This window comes from Muscardinus avellanarius (genome assembly GCF_963383645.1).
Source record: "Muscardinus avellanarius genome assembly, chromosome: 13".
NCBI classification, from domain to species: domain Eukaryota; kingdom Metazoa; phylum Chordata; class Mammalia; order Rodentia; family Gliridae; genus Muscardinus; species Muscardinus avellanarius.
The window spans coordinates 73,098,376-73,118,745 of record NC_137799.1 but is presented as its reverse complement, the minus strand read 5'-3'; the positions used below and the strand labels follow the sequence as shown (position 1 = coordinate 73,118,745).

General features: G+C 41.2%; 1 protein-coding gene across 1 annotated transcript in view; it reads right to left on the bottom strand.

The window, feature by feature from the left end:
- Positions 1–20,370, bottom strand: part of PGM5 (phosphoglucomutase 5) — a gene marked incomplete at both ends in the record, with an annotated part of 190,040 nt that overhangs the window by 36,319 nt on the left and 133,351 nt on the right. Inside the window, 2 exons of the mRNA XM_080708609.1 lie at positions 14,635–14,818; positions 19,679–19,814. Of these exons, the coding sequence (XP_080564735.1) occupies positions 14,635–14,818; positions 19,679–19,814 (320 nt within the window). The remainder of the gene's footprint in view (positions 1–14,634; positions 14,819–19,678; positions 19,815–20,370) is intronic.

Here is a 20,370-nt window from a genome sequence, read left to right as displayed (position 1 = left end):
CATTATGGGGTTTTGCTGCCACAAATCCTCTTGAAGAAAACAAGGCCTCCAGCAAATGAATAAAACCAATTCCCAGCACAGCCTTGATACTGAAAAGTTGGAATTGCTGAACTCTGTCTCTGGATCTTTCATTTACTGACAAGATCTGGGTGGGCAGAGCCTTATATATCTTGCTCTCCTCCATTGAACCCACATAGTTAATAATTCCTGGCACACAGTAGGTTCTCCATAAACACTTGTTGAATGAACATCACTGTATGTTCAGCACCTGGAATGAGCAGCACTGGAGGCCCCACAGCTGTCTCCACCTTCATCAAGGACCCATGGGCCAAATAAAAACACACTCATGTTCTTCCTGGTGAATTAGGACTAATGTTGAAGGGTAGGTGTGAAAAACAAAATAATAAATACAAATTGGGTACACACTATGGAAGCTTGTCTACTACAATCTTCTCATCCCTCATTCTTCAAAATGTTCTAAAAGGAGAGCCAAATTGGGCTAGAAAAATAATTTTGAACCAAGATGGTACCCCACTCCTGGTTGCACGATCTTGGATAAATTGCAAACTTTGCTACACACTGGAATTAGCCAGGGGCCTTAAAAAATGGTGGTGGCAGGCCTTCACCCCTGCCATTGAGACTTAATTTGTAGGGAGAATCTATTAGGCAGCAGGATTTTAAAAGCTCTGTAGGTGATTCTAATGTAGTTAAATGGAGGAACCACTCAAGTGGTCTTTTTTCTCTGGATTACCTGCCTCACTTATCAAATGCCTAGGCTGTGTTACAGAGGAGTCTTAAGAAAAGTCCCTTTAGAACTTAAGGTTTCACAAATACATCATCATCCAACTGCAGCCTCAGGATGTAACACAGGAAAGTTAATAAAACAGCATCATGTCACAAAGTCCTGAAAACTTCTTCCTTGGGCCTTGTCAGCTGCAGAACCATGATAAGAACATCCTCTTAAGCCATCCTACAACATATTTTTTTTTGTACTGAGCATTGAACCTAAGGGTATTCTACCTCCAAGCTACATCTCCAGCTTTAAGTTTTTATTTATTCTTTTTTTTTTTTTTGAAACAGGATCTTGCTAGGTTGCTGAGTCCCACTATGTTGTTAAGGACTATTTTAAAACCTGTAATCCTCCTGAATCAGCCTCACAAACTGGGATTATAAGCATGCACCACCACATCCAGCTCCCAAACACATATTTTTAGCACCATATTCTTATGAATTTTCAGAGTGGCTAGGAAGGGATGTATGGTGCCTCTGTGGCCACAGGAGCTGTAATAGCTAGAATAACACAACAGCCACGTGTTCAATAAAGGAGAAAAGATGCTCCCTTTGTTAGAAGATAGTGCTAAATATAGTGTCCCAAGAGGCAAGGAAAGGATTCTGAAGGTCCAGCCCAGAATGTCCCTTCCTCTCAGGTACCTGAGGAGTGTTCCTCCGTGAGGAAATGAACCCAGTGTGGTGTTGTGCACCTGTAATCCCAAGTCAGTACTTGGAAGGCTGACTCAAGATGAGGTTTTGCCCATTCTGTCTTTGTTGCAATGAAAAGCCATTGTTAAGAGAATCCCGTGTCATACACAATAATCTCAACACAAATATCCTTTAGTCTGTTTCCAGTTGTCATATTGAAGCTGTTTTTTTTTTTTTTTTTGTCCTCAGATTTGACCCTCTTTGACTTACTATTTACGGACAGTCAGCATGAAGATGGCCCAGAAATAGCGATTGGATAAGCCAGGCTAGAATTCTGGCTTGGCTACTGATTAGCTGGTGGTCTTGAGTAAGGCACATAAGCTTTCTAAGCCTTAGTTTCCTAAAAAGCAGTAAAAAAAAAAAATAACAGTCTACTTCATAAGGTTGCTGTGAGCATCAGATCAGATCAGAAAAAGTAAAGTGCTTTGAAGAGTATCAATCAATATATGAATGTTATAATTCTTCCAATGATAAACTTGTAATGAAAATGAGGCCAGGCTCTAGGTTTTCACTAGCCAGATTTTGCATGATTACTAACTGAAGCCTTAATACTGATGGCCAACAGCGCCTACTTTCTTTAAATTAGGTAGAATTAAGATGAATTTTATTTTAAGAATGCTGCTGTGTCTGCTCTGAAGCTCCTGCTAACCTCAGGCATCTCTCACAATCCTTCTTCTCCGGATCTGCCACTAAACTGGTTGCTTTGGCAAACAAATACTTCTTCATAATTGGTCAATTTAAACTTGAAGGTACTGAAAGAAGAATATTAGTGTCAATGAGCCAATTCCTCTTTTATTGAAAAGGAAAAGAAAGAGAAAAGAAAGAAAAAAAAAAGAGAAACTCATTCAATGTAACAGTGAGCATGAGCCCTAAGACTTCAGTCTCGGTCTCACTCTAGGCTTCTGATTCGATAATGACCTGATATAACTGACATTGTTTGAAGAGTATCTCATATTTTTTTATGGTCCTCAAAGCTGGCTCAGAGCCTCATGTAGATTGAGTAAGTATCTGATAAATGTTTGATAAATGAATATTGGAGATTTTGTTGTCTTAAAAAAAAAAACTCTCGTGTAAATCAATGCAGGAAAATCTGCAAGTTGCTAAATACATACAACCCTGCCAGATGTTAGTTTGGAGACTTAGGACATGTTGCAGCCAGGCGGGAAGGAGGAACTGTACATTACCAACAGTTACTTGGCAGCGTCTGACCTAGTCAAATACCGATGTAGGATGAATTCCAGGGAAAATGAGCATATGGTCCTGAAATCTGGTGTGATGTCGCATATACGGTCAGTTGGCTGCACCAGGCATGTGAACCTGGAGACAGGACAGCCTTGGAAGAGAGAGACTGGGAGGCTCGTTGGGATATTATCTCTCACAGGAAATCCCAACGATTTATCTGGAAAGCTTCAAGGTGAAAATATTGCTATGTAACATCTGAACCATATTTTGTCGAAGAAAACATGCAGCCCATAAAGCAGGGAATTTGGATTGAACAGACATCTCTCTCCACGCACACACAAATTACATAGAATTGCCCATTTTTCTTTGTTTAAGTCATAGAATTAACTGCAAGCATGAGTTCAAACGAAGTTGAGCAAGGGAGTAGCTAGTCCATGTGATGCCTTCATATGAATTACAAAAAGGTGCCCTGTCTGGGTAGCCATATTACAGAACAGCATCTTTCCTTTTGGCTATCTTAGACTGTGGCTTCTCCTCCCTCATTAGGCCAAGGGCTTTGTCAGTGCACTGACCGCACAGCCATACACAGCTGCCCTGCTCTTAGGAGAAAGCTCACCTAGGCTTTTATAAATTTTTTGTTGTTCATTTGTTCTCAACAAATTAGCCCTCTTGAGGCCAAATTCTTTGTTCTCAACAAAGAATCATTTGACTATCTGAGGTCAAATGATTCTTTAAGTGCTCTTTTTTTTTTTTTTCCAATACTGGGGATGGAAGCCAGGGGCATTCCACCTCTAAGCTACACCTTCAGCCTGACTTTTATTCTTTATTTTGAAACAGGGTCTCACTGAGTTGCAAAGGGCCTCACTAAGTAGCTGAGGATGTCCTCGAACCATGATCCTTCTGTCTCAGCCTCCCAAATGCTGGGATTACAAGTGTGTGCCACCACGCCTGGCTTCTTAAATGCTCCTTTAAAACATCTACTTAGCAAAAACTACCTTAGATGATAAGAGGGCCATTCAAAGAGTAAAGACTTCAAGGCTCTTTCTTAGCCAGGCATGGTGATGCACACTTACAATCCCAGTACTTGGGAGGTTGAGACAGGAGGATTGCAGTTTGTGGACAGCCTCAGCTACTTAGTGAGGCCCTTTGCAACTCGGTGAGACCCTGGTTCAAAATAAAATATACAAAATAGGGCTGAAGATATAGTTCAAAGGTAGAATACTCTTGGGTTCCATCCCCAGTACCATAAAAACTAAATTAAAAAAATAAAGAATAAAATAGGGGTGGGGGTGTAGCAGCTCAGAGGTAGACCCTAGTACCACACACACACACACACACACACACACACACACACATACACACACCCCTATTATTCATTTAGATTCCCACTATCAAATTTGGAACAGTGGAATTAAGTCAAACTATTTCCCCATTTCTTTGGCCCAAATGAATGTTACTCCCTGTTTATACAATAGCTGCCCCCGTTCTTATATAGTTTGGAATCGGACCCATTTGACCCAAACAGCAGCAGAGCTTCCTCTGTCAGTTCCTGTGATAGTTTGCAGCTTTTTCCTTTCATATTTGTGTTTCCTGGTGATGGTTACCCTCCTGACTACACAGAAACATTAGCATTTCAGTAGGAAGCAACCGTGATTACAGAAGGCTTAAAGTCTTATTAAGATAGTCCTAGAGCAATACACTCATGTCAGAAGATGGCAATTCATTACAACAAAACTCCAGTCATATCAAAAGAACTTCTAAATTAACCAAAAACAGTATCTCCATCCTCTATTTTCAAATCATCTGGTGGGTTGTTATAAAAACACCAAATAGGTGTTGGGTCCCTAAAAGATGCATAGGAAGATCTCAGGCATAGTGGCTACTAGAATTTTTAAAATATATAGTTTTCAAGATGTCCAACCAAGAATCATTTTTAGTACAATATATAGTCCAATTGTCTTTATCTACCACTACCACAATGTTATATAATGAGCACTGGTGTAGAGACATAATCATGGCTATCCTAACATCCCATAAGAATGTCTATAGAAAACCCCTGCTGGCTCTTTATCTGGAAAGGTAAACAACCTTATAACCACATTCAAATGAAGAAAAGCATGTAGTCCAGTAAAGTGGTTTCACCTGTACCAGCTTCTGCTTCTTCTTCAAGACACAGCTGAAAGATCACCTCCCCGTAAAGGTAAAGAGTTTCTAGAATCTTAGTCTAGATTAGTTCTTCCTGAAATGCACACCCAAGTAAGTTCTTTCTCTGTAATAGTGTTCAACAAACTGTAGAAATTACAAGTTTAATGTCAGTTTGTCTTCTCTGCTAAACAGGAAGCAGAGGGCAGGAATCTCAACTGCCTTGTGTGCTCTGGAATCCTCAGGGCCAGTGGCACAATGGCTGGTGTTTGTCAAATACCTATTGCACCAGTAAAATGGGTGTGAATATGAATAAATCAAGCGTTAGCTACCTTCACATTGTCCTAAGCTAGGAAAGGAATGTATGCTCAGTACAGAGATTTATTTTTTTCAATATCATGATCTAAAACAAAAAGGGATTTTTTTAAATGGGTAATGGAGATTAAACCCAACGTCATTCGACCTTTGAGCTGCACCTCCAGCCATACTTTTAGTTTATTTTTAAATTTTGAAACAAGGTCTTGATAAGTTGTGAGGGTCTTTCTAAGTTGCTAAGACTGGCCTCAAACCCAAGATCCTCCAGTCTCACTCTCCCAAGTAATGGGATTACAGGCATGTGCCACCATGCCTGGCTGGAAAGGGAATTTTAACCCATATTCAATCACAATATGGATGTAATGATAACACCCCTAAACACTCTCTAGGTGCTCCCTAAACATTTCTGTTACTCAGTGTTGAAAGACTATATTAGACTTTTAACTTTCAGATTTAGCTAAGCTCTATAAAGTGGGCTCACTAAAACAGCTGAAATGATTTCCAAAGTTCAATTTCTAGATGCATAAGCCACACACCAGGAAGTGATATATGATAGAGACGATAATAATTGACTTCTGTTACGGTCTCTCAGGTGGTTCATTGATCAGGATGGGCTCAAAATCAAAGACTGAAGTTGAAGGTTGAACAGTTAGCCCTGGAGAGAGACAGATGCCCTCAGCCTGGACACTCCAGGTTCCCTGCTGCCATACTTGGTGGCTTTTGCGAAGTGATGACGTCTGGTTTGCTTCTCTGCACCTGCTGACCAAAGCCAGGGCACAGAGGTAAATATGAAAGTGTTACCTGCTGAAACTAAAGTGTGAGCTCCACACTGCCTCCCTGCTTTCTTTACTGTTTCCAAATACCAAAATTTAAGTGTGGACATCTCCCTGCATATTTAAACAACTCCAAAAGCAAGCCAGTTACTTCAAAACCAGTCTTCAAAGTATGCTTTTTGTCTGAACTAACATCAAATGTCTTTCTTTCAAAGCTGAGGAGCCCATCAAAATGTTTCCACACAGCCTGAATAACTTGAAGAGGTATTAATACACCCAGAGTTAGCCTGAAATAATCAAATAGGACTTGGCTTTCTGTATCAGCTAACCGGTATGCTTTTATTTACATCAGGTTTTTTTTTTTTTTTTTCAGTACTGGGGATGGGACCCAAGGGCATTCTACCTCCAAGCTACACCCCCAGCCCTATTGTTTAATTCTTTATTTTGAAACAGGGTCTCAATGAGAAACAAAGGGCCTCACTAAGTAGCTGAGGCTGTCCACGAACCCGGATCCTCCTGTCTCAGCCTCTCGAATGCTGGGATTACAAGCATGCGCCACCATGCCTGGCAACATTAGGTTTTTTAATATCAGCCGAACTGTTACTTGAAAGGAACTTTAGAACTGGTAGGATTTCATGATTCTTCAGCTTCTAAGTAGAAATACAAGAGTTGGGCTAGTCATGAAAAAAGACTCAGTCGCTTCAGTTCTGTTCCTGAAGAGTCGAGGTTTCTCATTCCAATACAGATTTTCAAAACATGGGTCATTGCTCTGGCTTGGTACCAGCGCGGTGACAATATGCCATCTCTCAGTGTGGTCTCGTTTCTGTCAGATTACCCTTCCTCCACGACACCAGGGCTAGAGTATTCCTTCCATCAGAGCTGGGAAGGGGGGCTCAGAATTGCAGGCGCCGAGGGGAGGTGCCAGGACTTAGCCCTCAAGGAGGAGATTCTAGGAAGAGACCACCTGGGAATTGATAATGTTCCTTGGCATATTCATGGTAAGAAGAGAGAACATCGGACATGAAGGAGACCCTGGATATTTGCACACTGAGGAAAGACTGGGCCGCCCTCCAGGCCACGGGGAGTTGTCTAACCTCCCTTTGCTTTTCATGTTGGGAGCTTTTTAGACGAGTCAGCAATTTGATCAAGCTGTTTTCCTCCTCTCAAAGCAGGTACCCTACTCATATTTGAAGAAACCAGCATCATTCATGTGATCAGATTTTGCTTGAGAATCGAGTGATATATCCTCACGGGAGCCCAGAATTGCAATGGAATCAGGCCTTCATTCCTATTTCTAAATCAGTCTTTCTTGGTCGCTACTGAATGGACAACACACATCACCTCTTCTCTTGGTACCCAAGGTCACAAAAACATCAGACACTTGAAGGCATCTATAGGAAGTGCCCTAAAACCTGACCAGACACAGTAGGGCCACAGAGGTTCCTGGGAATCCACTTCCCCTGAAGCAAGCACTTCCAGGCTTCCTTCCTGCTTCCTGAATGACCCTCACAGGGTGTCTCCAGCAGGCAGGATGGACTTTGCTGAACACTGCCTGGGCAGTGGGACTTGCTGGGGCTTATCACCAGAACAGGACTCCATTTGGGTTGGAGAAGCATTTCTGCTCTATCTCTAGAGATGTATGTGAAACCGATTGTTTTCCATGATCTGTTTCCTGACTTTGACCTTAAAGTTAGGACAGAAAAAGAGACTAAACTGCCTTAGAAAACCTTTCCATTTATGAATCAGAGTGTGTGTTGGAGGGAGTGACGTGGGGAGACAGAGAAATGTGAGTTTGAATCAATTCACAGATGACTCAGAAACTCAAGTGGTCTTCTCATAGCTTCACACAACAACCCGCAAAGTCGCACATTTCTCTTCTGCTTTTATTTTTGTTGTTATCATGCATGGCCTCCTAAATGAGAAACTCTTTTACTCCCAAGAATGCTCTTTTTTTGTGTGTGTTTGGTACTGGGGGTGGAATCTAGGGGCATTGAACCTCTGAGCTACACACCCAGCCCTATTTATTTTCTTTCTTTTCTTTCTTTCTTTCTTTCTTTCTTTCTTTCTTTCTTTCTTTCTTTCATTCATTTTGTGGGTCTGGGGATGGAACCTAGGGGCATTCTACCTCTGAGCTATACCCCTAGCCCTATTTTTTATTCTTTCTTTCTTTATTTTAATACGATTTTTATTGAACATAAATGGTATACATTTAAACTATATTTGGTGCCCTCTCTCCCCGCCCCCGCTTTCCCTTCACTCCTCCCACCAATGATTGTCCATGGTAACCATGCCATATTCATAGTTTTACAAATATTCAGATGTAGACCCTCATTAATCAAGTTCAGCCTTCCTCCTTTCGTATCTTTCCATTCAAACTTTGCTGGTATTTCTGCTCCATTATCTGGAGTCCCACTGGTATCCTCTATGTTCCCTAGTTTGGGCATATTAGAGGAAACATATGTACCTTCTCCTTCTGTGCTTGGCTGATCTCACTTGACATAATGCTTTCCAGGACTTTCAATCTTCTTGCAAATGATATGATTTTGTTCTTCTTTATGGCTGAATAGAATTCCATTGTGTGTATTTCCCAAAGTTTTACAATCCATTCATCAGTTGATGGAGACCTGGGTTGGTTCCATATTTTGGCTATTACTAATTGTGCTGCTATGAACATAGGTATGCATATGTTGCTGTATTTCTCTGAATTCAACCCCTTTGGAAAAATACCCAGGAGTGGTAGAGCTGGATCATATGGTGGATCTGTTCCCAGCTTTCTTAGGAATCTCCACACAGCTCTCCATAGTGGCTGAACTAGTTTGCACTCCCAGCAACAGTGTAAAAGAGTTCCTCTTTCCCCACATCCTCGCCAGAATTTGTTGTTATTTGATTTCTTTATGCTTGCCACTCTGACTGGGGTTAGATGGAATTTCAGTGTAGTTTTGATTTGCATTTCCCTGATGGCTAATGATGAAGAACATCTTTTCATGTATCTATTGGCCCTTTGTATCTCTTCTTTTGTGAAGTGTCTATTTAGTTCATTTGCCCATTTCTTGATTGGGTTGTTTGTTTTGCTAGTGTAAAGTCTTTTGAGCTTTTTGTATATTCTGGATATTAGCCCCCTATCAGAGTGGTGGCTGGTAAAGATCTTTTCCCATTCTGTAGGCTTCCTCTTTAGGTTATTGATGGTTTCCTTTGATGAGAAGAAACTTTTTAGTTTGATGCTATCCCACTTGTTAATTCTTGCTTTAATTTCCTGAGCTTTGGAGGTTTTGTTGAGAAAGTTACTGCCTGTGCCAATATGTTGTAGTGTTGAGCCTATGCTCTCCTCTAATAACTTCACAGTCTCCGGTCTAATTTCTAAGTCTTTGATCCATCTCGAGTTGATTCCTATTCTTTATTTTAAAACCGGGTCTCACTGAGTTGCAAAGGACCTCATAAGTAGCTAAGGCTGTCCAAGAACTGTGATCTTCCTGTCTTAGCCTCCCGAATGCTGGGATTACAAGCGTGTGTTACCATGCCCAGTACTTTATCTATTTATTATTTATTTATTTTTAATTCCTAACATGTTGAGATTTTATTTGTTTGAAATACTGTTTGTTCTTTTTTATTTTTATTTTTTTGGGGGTGTTATTGAGTTTCGAAGGGCCTCGCTAAGTAGTTGAGGCTGTCCACAAACTGCGATCCTTCAGTCTCAACTCCCTAATGCCCAAGGATGCTCTTTTAACAAACTAATTTTGGTTAACAATATACTAGTGTTTGTTATGTGCCAACAACGTGCATTCATTGTCTCATTTTACCTTCACAGTGGCTCAGTGAGGTAGCCCCAGGTAGGATTGGATTTTCTCAGATAAAGAAAAGATGTTACAGGAAGGTTGGATATGACTTGCCTAGGATAAGCCAGTGAAGAGGTGGCAGGGCAGGGATACAAGTCCAAAGACTCCTGACCTCCAGCCCCTGCACTCACATCTTGCCCCCACCCTGCCATGCGCCCTGGGACATGGCGGCTCTGGGGAAGAACCTCCTGCTTAGAGATAATTTCTGGACAAAACAGGAACACCCAAAATATCTGTTTAATAAACTTTGTTGAATTAGGTCTGTTGTTTATACTTTTTCTGTAGTAAGTAGAATTTAAACCAAACAAGACCTAACTGGGAGTCTCCCACCACCTTGAGATCATAATCTGAAATTCAAATTTCACTGTCAAGCATTTTAAGGGTAGAATAAACAAAACATTTGGGGGAATGTTTTCTAGCACTTGGGCATACCAAATATTGTTTTTTAGCGCGCGCGCACACACACACACACACACACATATATGTATATATAATCTCCTCAAACCTCCATTGCCCCACTTGTAAGTATCATCACCACCACCATCCTCAAGTTGAGGTTCAGAGAAGTATCATGCTTAAGTCACAAATCTAGAGAGTGACCAAGTCAGCCCTCACATCTCTGCCTGTCTGATTCCAACACAAGAGAATACTGAAGAGGACCAGAGCCATCAGCCTCCCAAAATAAGAGCAGATTTTATGACATTAAGAGTCCACTGGAGCTAAGTGTGGTGGTGTACACTTGTAATCCTAGCATTTGGGAGGCTGGGACAGGAAAATCGCAGTTCACCGCCAGCCTCAGCTACTTAGTGAGGCACTCTGCAACTCAGTGAGACCCTGTTTCAAAAATAAAGAATGCTCCACTATTTTTGTATGGCTAATATTTGTCATGGAAGTTTTTTAATTATTTTGTTGTTTCTCTATCCTGTTTTATTAAGTGGATCTCATACTATGTAATGTATCTCTTCCGAAAAACCCTTAAAGTTTCTGGTCACATATAGTATTTCCATGCTTTTCACTATATAATAAAACATAATAGCTTTAAAACAAACTAAGAATGAAAAAATAGGGGTGGGGGTGTAGCTCAGAGGTAGGATGCCCCTGGGTTCCATCCCCAGTACGAAGGAGGAGGAGGAGGAGGAGGAGGAGGAGGAGGAGGAGGAGGAGGAGGAGAAGAAGAAGAAGAAGAAGAAGAAGAAGAAGAAGAAGAAGAAGAAGAAGAAGAAGAAGAAGAAGAAGAAGACGACGACGACGACAACATATCATGACAAGGGCCAGCAAAGGTGTGGGACAAATGGAGCCCACATGGTGGGAACATGAAGTGATATGACCACTTTCTTTTCTCTTTCTTCCTGTTTTTCCTTCCTTCCCTACACTCTTTTCTTTCTTCCTGTTTTCTTTCATTCTTTCTTCTCTCTTTTGTTTGTGTGTGCGTGCGCGTGTGCACTGAGGATCAAATAATCCAGGTTCGTGTACAGCCTACGCAAGTGCTTTATCACTGAGCTACACCCCCAGCCCAGTAGTGTAAATGCTTTTGAAGGTGATGGCAGGTTCTGTAAGGTCTAAAACAGGTAACTTTAGTCAGGCATGGTGGTACTTGGGAAGCTGAGACAGGAGAATCACAGGTTCAAGACCAGTCTCAAAAACTTAGTAAAACTCTGTTTCAAAATAAAAATATTAAAGGACTGGGTTGTAGTTAAGAGGTAGAATGCCTTTGGTTCAATTACTACTACTACTACTACTACTACTAATAATAATAATAATAATAAAATAATAAATAATAAAATAATAAATAAAATAAGCAACTCTGTTTGACCCAGGTGGATTGAAAACCTGTCTGCACAACAACATGTGTATAAACATCCCTATCAGCAACCAGCATTAGTAAAAAAAAAATGGAGAAAAACCCAAATTTCAATCAAGTGATGAATAAAAAGAAAGTATATCCATACAACAGAGCACTATTTGGCAATAAAAGGAATGAGGTGCTGACATATGGTAAAACAACGATGACCCCTGAAAACAGTACATTAACTGAAGGAAACCAGTCACAACGAATCACATATGATTCCAATTATGGGAAATATCCAGAACAGGTAAATCTATAGAGATCAGTGGTTGCCAGGGACTAGGAATTAGAGAAGTGTTAGAATGGGGTGACAGCTGAACAGTACCAGGATTCTTTCAGAGGTAAGGAAATCTCCTAAAACTGATTAAGGTGATGACGTACAACAGCTAAGTAGAAAAACCAGTGAAGTATAGGCTGTAAATGGGAAAATAGCATAGTATGTGAATTACATGTCAATAAAACTATGATATTTAAATTAAAAAACTGCACCAGGAAAAAAAAACAAAATTATGTATTTAGTAAGCTCTCAGTAACTAGCTATTCTATTGGTGCACTAAGGTAACTTATAGTTATTTTAAAATAATTACAATAAATTTAAATATGTCTTTTTGGTGTCTTTAGCTTAAAAAGTATGTTTATTTTGCACATCACCTATAGTGTGCCCCAGACTTAACTATCCCAGAAACTGAAAGTTGATGTCTATTAATATCCCAAGAGTTCTGTGTAGCCCGGCTCTGCAGGGCTTCCACTTCTGCCCAATAGGACCAATCGTGGCCAAAAAAAAGCATCTGTGGCTGGAGATATTTCTGAGAGTTAACTAGGCCCTCATCACCTCACCAAGTCAAATCCAGACCTGCAGAGAAATTCCAGTGTGACTCAGGGCCCCCAATCAATCAAGGTGTCACCAGGGTCCTGAAATCTGGGGAAATTAATAACAATTGAAAAATCCCCAGGAGCAGGTCCTGGTAACATTTATCTATAGCCACATTTGAGTTCAGATGGAGTGATATGGACAGAAACAACTCAGTGAATCCCAAGGTGAAAATGGAAGTCCCTCTATGGCTATGTAAGGGCAAGGGAGATGAAATAAACGGATACAAGAACTTGAGATGCAATCAACCTGGTGTGAGTGGTTGAAGGACATCCCAGAAAAAAATGTATCTAAATGCTAAGTGTACTGAGCAAGAAATAAAGTAGAGAAATATTCTATTAAACAGTCAAACAAATTGGCTCAACAGACAAACTTCTCATGAGTAGATGAAGTCCAGAACTTATGTCGACTGGACCAATCACTCCAAGGAAAGGCTTCCAAGCCTTCCTCGCCAGTGAACAAAAACCTTGCAGGGTTACTTTAGAAAGAACATATTTTATGTCTCTTGAATCATACAGTAACAAAACCAAAGTGAGCCTTGTATCAGGGGAAAAGTTTTCCAGGAGGTCCTGAATAAAATGGAAATGAGACTGTGGTACAAAACTGGAAAACACATTTAAATAGGGGCTCACAGATGCCAGATGAGCTCCGGGTTTCCTACCTGCAAAGACCGATTCACTGGTGTCATCTCAGAGCAAATGGAGTCCAGTCTATATACAATTATCCTTAACAAAACACAACTATAAAAATGTATTATGTACTCCCTATATAAAGAATAGCTAGGAGCTTGTGTGTGTTTTATTTAATTCTCTTTCAAAAACAGTTTTTCAGGATAAGTATTTTATGGAGGAGAAGGAAAATATGGCCCAAAGAAATTAAGCAACCTTCCCAAAGTCAAAACTAGTAAGTGGCAGGATTAATTCAGAGTCTTCTAACCTCTTACCTATCATTTTCTCTACTATCCTCACCTTTCCAAAGGGAGGCTGTAATCAGTTCATTGAGCCACAGATGAGCTTCTAGAATGAGAGACTGATATTGTGAGGAGATGAAGGGGTACTACAGAACCAAGCAGACCAGAGAGTATCAAGAGAAAAACAAGAAGGAATCGGGATTTGCTGCAAGTTGAAGGATCCCATGATCGAAAGATACAGGAAATACTAGCCAATTAAAATAGCAGTAACTACATTATATCTAGTCCCCAAAGACCTTCAGCTTCTGACTTATTTTCTCTACTTATAAAAATGTATAAAAAGATAAGAATTTAGGAACTTTGGGGGACTGAACTTCTCTTCACATTACCCAAGATAGATTATTTAGACTGTAAATGCTAATACCTTTAATGTGTTCCCAGAGGGGCTAATATTTCCCATGGCCAATAAATAAAATTGAGAAGAAAAATAATTATAGTTGCTAGGCGTGGTGGTGCACGCTTGTAATCCCCGCGCTTGGGAGGCGGAGACAGGAGGATTGCGCAGGTTCGAAGCCAGCCATGCTGGCTTAAGAGACCCTGTTTCCAAATAAAAAAGTATAAAAATAGGTCTGGGAGTGTAGCCCGGAGGTAGAAGGGCTTCCAGGAACCCCAGTACCACCAAAAAAAATAATAGTAATTATAGTGGTTATAAGCTTTTCTTACACAATCCACAAAGGTGAGACCATAACAGAAGTTGTGGCTGGTTTGTCCACTTGTCTCTGACAATCACTCACAATTATAAATGTTCCTTTTGGGTTTTCTGGGCACACTTCCCAACTGTTTTTCTCCACAAGAAGTGACCAACTCCAACAATTCCTCAATCATATATAAAGTATTAGAAGGTGAAATAGCCCTGTACTTGGGGGTCCTAAGGACAGTGATTTTTTACTCTTGGAAACTTCTCTAAATCTGTCTCCAATCATGGCCACTACTTATAAAGGCTTACAGGCTACAAACATTTGAGAAAGAATTGTTGGGTCTGTACCTATATGAGGCATTGGCCCATCAGTTAACAAGCAGAGATAGAGAGGACCTGTGTTCTAATCCACCCTCGGTTACTAACCAGTGAGGTGACCTTCATCACATGTATCCTTACCCTGCCTACAGAGTCCTTAAGTATAAAATGAAGTGCTCAGAACAGATCGTTCCAAGAGACTTCTCCAGTTTTAGGTTACTTTGGCTACCAGCTTAGGTGGCCTGTCTGGTGATTCCCTGGCAAGTACCTGTTTCTTGGTTACAGTGCCATCCACCGGGTCCACGTACTCGAAGCTATCTGTCTTCGCCACGCTGTAGATGTGGCTCCCCACAGCAAACTGCTGGCCAATGAAGGACTTGTCCGTGATCAGGGCCTCCAGGTCTCTCATGATATAATATGTTGCCTTGGGCTCCAGCCCCTCGTAGTCAAACCTGTTAAGGGAGGGCAGGACACAGGATAAACAAACACACAATCCAAAAACCAACAATGGGGTGGACCCTCCAGCTCATCTGATTCATTGGATCTGACTTTAAAAAATGAGAGCCTGGAAAACCACCCTCAACTGGACTTCTCTCTTCCTACTGGCCTTTAAAATCTATTCCTTACACAGTGCTTCTGTAGAAGTCAAATCACGTCACCCCCCTCTTTTTAAAAATCCCTCCTCAACATCTATCATCTTGAGGACAAAACTCAGAAACCCAACCACACTTCATCAGGCGTCACGGGATTGGCCCCACCCTCTTGACTTTTCTACTTTTTGCCCCTGTCCAATTTCTGCAGATACTGTGGCCTCCTCTCCAGATCTCAAGGCCCCTTCACTCCTTCCTACCCCTGGGACTTTGTCCTTGTTGTCTGTTCCTTCTCCCTCATGTATTCTTAAAATCCTCTATACCCAGTATATGAAAATATCTCTCATCCTCTTCCTCTTTCTTTCTTTCTTTCTTTCTTTCTTTCTTTCTTTCTTCCCTTCTTTCTTCCAAAGGATTTAGCTCAGAGACATTCTACATCTGAGCTACAGACCTACTTTTCTTTTTAAACTTTGAAACAGGGTCTCACTAAGTTGCAGAGGACCTCATGAGGTTGTTGAGGCAGGACACAAACCTGTAATCCTGTCTCAGCCTCCCAAGTACTGGGATTGCAGGCATGTGCCACTGCTCCTAGCCTTCCTTCAAACTTTAAACCTACTGTCACCTCCAGAAGGTGGCCTTCCTTGCCAGCCAGCCATCCATCCATCCATCCATCCATCCATCCATCCATCCATCCAGCCAGCCAGCCAGCCATCCATCCATCCATCCATCCATCCATCCAGATAACTCCTTCTCTCCTTCTTTCATGACACCTGTATTGGTCTGGTTTATGTATTTGTTTACTTATTGAGTAACTGTCTTTTTACAACAGAATGTAAGGTCCAGAAGGAGAAATTCTAGCTCTCCTGGTCTCTGTTTTTCCTGGAACATAGGAAGTACTATATGAGGAGTCTGGAATGGAAATAGGGAGAGAAAAGACAGAATGAAGGGAAGAAAGAAAAGAGGCAGGACTCAAGAGAGTAAGAGAGTGAGGTGAAGCACTCTAAAACACTCTTGAAAAGTTTCAAGAAATAGCACAATTGTTCCATTCATAAATTCTTTCTATGTCGGGTATAGAGGCACACATCTTTAATCCCAATACTGGAGAGGCTGAGATAGAAGGGATCATAGGTTCAAGGCCAGCCTTAGTAACTTAGTGAGACTTTTAGCAAGTTAGCGAGACCCTGTTTCAAAACAAAAAAATAGGCATGCATGCATGCGTGTGCATGCGCACGCGCGCGCGCACACACACACACACACACACACACACACACTTCTCTTCTCAAAGGGCATGGTAGTGCATGCTTGTAATCCCAAAATTTGGGAGGCTGAGACAGGAGGATTGTGGTTTGTGGGCAGCCTCAGCTATTACTTAGTGAGGCCCTTTGCAACTCATTGAGACCCTGTTTCAAAATAAGAATAAAGCCTGGCGTGGTGGTGCATGCTTGTAATCCCTGCGCTTGGGAGGTGGAGACAGGAGGATCACGCAGGTTCGAAGCCAGCTGCGCTGGTTTATGAGACCCTGTTTCCAAATAAAAATATAAAATAATAGGTCTGAGAGTGTAGCCCGGAGGTAGAAGGGCTTCCAGGAACCCCAGTACCACCAAAAAAAAAAAAAAAGAAAGAAAAGAAAAGAAAAGAAAAGAAAAAAGAATAAAAAATAGGGCTGGGGGTGTAGCTCAGAGGTAGAATGCCCCTCGGTTTCATTCACAGGCGCGCGCGCTCTCTCTCTCTCTCTCTCTCTCTCTCTCTCTCTCTCTCTCTCACACACACACACACACACACACACACACACACACACACACCCCAAATCCTCCTAGTCAAGAGCATCAAATATAAAATATAACAATGGGGCTGGGGTGTTACTAGAAGGAAAAAAAGACCAAAAATAATATGTCTCATTCATTGTTGTGTGCTTTAAAATATACTAATGTATGGCAAGCAGTTGTCACAGGGCCAGGCACAAGAGCCTAAAACTGCCATTACTTTTATTCTCAGTCAGTACCATGAAGAGACTGTATGGTCTCTTCCAGCATCAGATAGTCTTGACTGAACCCTACTGGGTGCACCCAGAGGGTCTGTTTAGATAGGAAGCCGCAGGACGGGCAGCTGTGCCCAAGTGGCTGTGGAAGGATCTCAATTTGGGCTTCCTGGAGCACAGAGAAAAGACTTGAGTTCTCAGAGCAGACTGAAATAAGGAAGCTCTGAATAGCTGTTGGTACATTTTTTTCCAGCCAAGACCTTTTACGACACTCATTAGACATCAGGGTAGCGCAGAAATGGAGGACATGGAATGCTATGCCATGTCTAGCAATGGCTCCCTGTATCTACAGCCTTTTCTTAGATGCTCTTTCTTCTACTCAAAGTATTTCTTCCCCAATCCCAGAAACCAAAAAACAGGGATTCCTTAGAACATTCTCATTACTTAAGTTCTAATACTAGATTCTCTTTAAAGACAGAAATTTGGGGAAGGAAAGATCCAACCCAGCAGAAAGGGGCAGGAGGATGAGATGGGAGAGTCTAGAAGGAGATACGGAGGCCCGGAAGATCCAAGAGTGGGGAACTCCACTGACAGTCATGTTCAGTGTGCGGCTGACGCCACATTCAGCTCATTCCTCTCTTTTCCCCAAATGTTCCCTCCAGCTGCCGCCGCCACCACTGATACATGTTCAAGGGACAAAACCTTTAAATAGAGAATCCTTCAGGGATCTACTCAAACAAACAATAAATAAGAATAGGTGATTTTTCTCAGATACAGCTTCAGGCTCAGTATTAGATAAACTAAAATTGTTTTATTATTTCTTTCCTGCCAAGAAAATTGTCAAGCTAGAAATCATTTTATTTCACAAACAACTTTCAACTTGTCATTTGTTGGGGTTGAGAGAAATGTTTCTTTTTCATTCTACCTACTCCCTCCCTATTTTCTTAGCTCTGCGATCTCTTAGGACAGAAATCTGGAACATAATTCAACGTCCTACAAGAAATTCATTCCCCATTGCATATTATTCTCTAATATGGTATTTGTTATGAAAAAAAGTCATTAGCATGTAAGCTCTTGGCCACAAAAAATTAACTATATTATATTAACCATATTAACACTTATAATAACACCACTTCTTTAAAACTGGCAGAAACCTGGATAATTATTCCACAAACTATGAAGAGCACGTCTCTGACTCAAAGCAATCTTGTTAGGACAGAGGCTGGCAATCATAATCTATTTTGTCAGGTTGGACTTTTGGGAAGAGCTTCATGCAATAGAAATATTTCATGTTTTGTTTAGCCCTTGGAATGCCTTCCCCAAAATTCTACAAGAATCAGTGGGTGTGTATTGGAGGGGGGACTTCTTAGGACTACTGATGAGGAAATCAAGTTCCGACCTGCCTCAAGAATTCTGATTTGGAGATGCAATGGATATTTTGAGCTGTTTTGAAGATGGTCACATCCCCAGCTTTGTTGACTAAATAGGAACCAAGAATGTTATGGCATTGTCATATTACCTAGGACATTGCAATGTATTATTTATTTATTTATTTATTTATTTATTTATTTATTTATTTTGGGTACTGAGGATTGAACCCAGGGAAATTCTATCTCTGAGCTATAACCCCAGTCCTATTTTATTTTTTATTAAACAAGGTATCACTAAGTTGCAGAGGGCTTTCCTAAATTGCTGAGACTGGTAGTGAATCTGTAATCCCTCTGTCTCAGCCTCCCAAGTATTGGGATTACAAATGTGTGTCACCACTCCCACCTTCATTTTAACTTTAATAAATACAACCACTGTCTTTCTTATTCCATGATATTTATCTAACTAAACAGCTTCTTGAGAGAAGAAACAATCACCTTATAAGGATAGAGATTCAAGCTCTTTTTGCCCTTCAAGCTCTTGAAACACAACTAAGCATCCAAAGTAGTTAATGATTCATAAGTAAAGAAAAACAAGCAATAATTCTTTTGTTTTAAAACACAGTCTCTTCTCTAAGACTACCCTGAGATTTTCTCACCCCTCCCTGATTCTCCCAAACAGATAGCATCCCTTCCTATTATTCGTCCTCCCAAATTATGGCTTAGTGTTAGGTACACATACCTAGGCTCACTTACCTAGCAAGCAACCATGCCCAGAATACTCTTAATCTCACTCACTTCAGTGACTAGAATGCAACAGAGACCACCTGCCCCAGCTCCTACCTACTGTCCTTTTATCCTCCTCCTTCTCAGGTAGTATTTTCCTTTTCTACGTCTCTTTCCATGAGAGCAAACCTCTGGCAAAATCTGGGGCTCCTGAACCATGTGACCCCTTCAAAGGGCACCAGCTTGGACATCACAGATGTTGTTTGAGTCACTGGTGAGGAGGTAGGCAAATGTAGAGAGGAGATTCAGAAGCAGCCAAGCTGTCACAACATCTGCGTCTGCTCCCCTTCTTGGAAAGTGAGGGTGGACTTTCCAATGCCTGTTTGAGTGTGCCACCATAGGCTCATGGTTTAGTAGTTCATATAGCCTCTTGGCATTGCTGCCCACCTGATAGGCACTGATGAAATATGAGAGAGGGATGCCACCAGGGGAAGTGAAACTTGTGCCTTCTTTGATAGCCCTTTATACCAATCCTGACCAACCATCAGGGTGATAAAGCTCCAGCCTCTGTATCACTCAGATCTTCCTAAAAGGGGACTCCTCAGGAACAGTTCCCTGCACACAGGCAGGGAGCCTTCCCCTTCCCCTTACCTGCAAAAGTAGTGGCGTCCATATCTGGCCCAGTGATCCCGGACAATTTCCTCCACACTTTGTTTCCGGGCAGCAATGATGGACAGCCAGACCAAGACAGCCCAGAGGCCATCTTTCTCCCGGAGGTGATCAGAGCCTAATAGAGAAAGGGGGATTCTGTTAAGAATTCATTCCTGGGAGAAAGCAAAAACAAAAAGAACTAACAAGGTGCATCAGTTATTGAGTATTAGGTTGGAATAGTTAGCTATGTTTACCCACTGTGTCAAATAGATGTCCCATAATATATTTGCTATTCCAAAAATATTCAACTAAAATTTTAAGTAACATAAATCTTTCAAAATGGTTGGAGGACTCAAAAAGCAAAGTTGATATGGCTTTAGCTCAATGGTGTCATCAATTCATCTAATTGTTTTGTAACTATTCAGTGATCCCTTCAATATATCAAGCATCATTCTACATCCTGGGGTTAGAGCCATGAACATGGGAGCTCTTTACTGTAATCCTTGAATTCAAGAAGACTAAGACAGAGCTGGGCATGGTGGTGCACACTTGTAATCCTAGAATTTGAGAGGCTAAGACAGGAGGATTGCAGTTCAAGGACAGCCTCAGCTACTAGTGAGGTCTTTTGCAACTCACTGAGACCTTGTTTCCAAATAAAGAATAAAAAATAGGGCTGGGAATGTAGCTCAGAG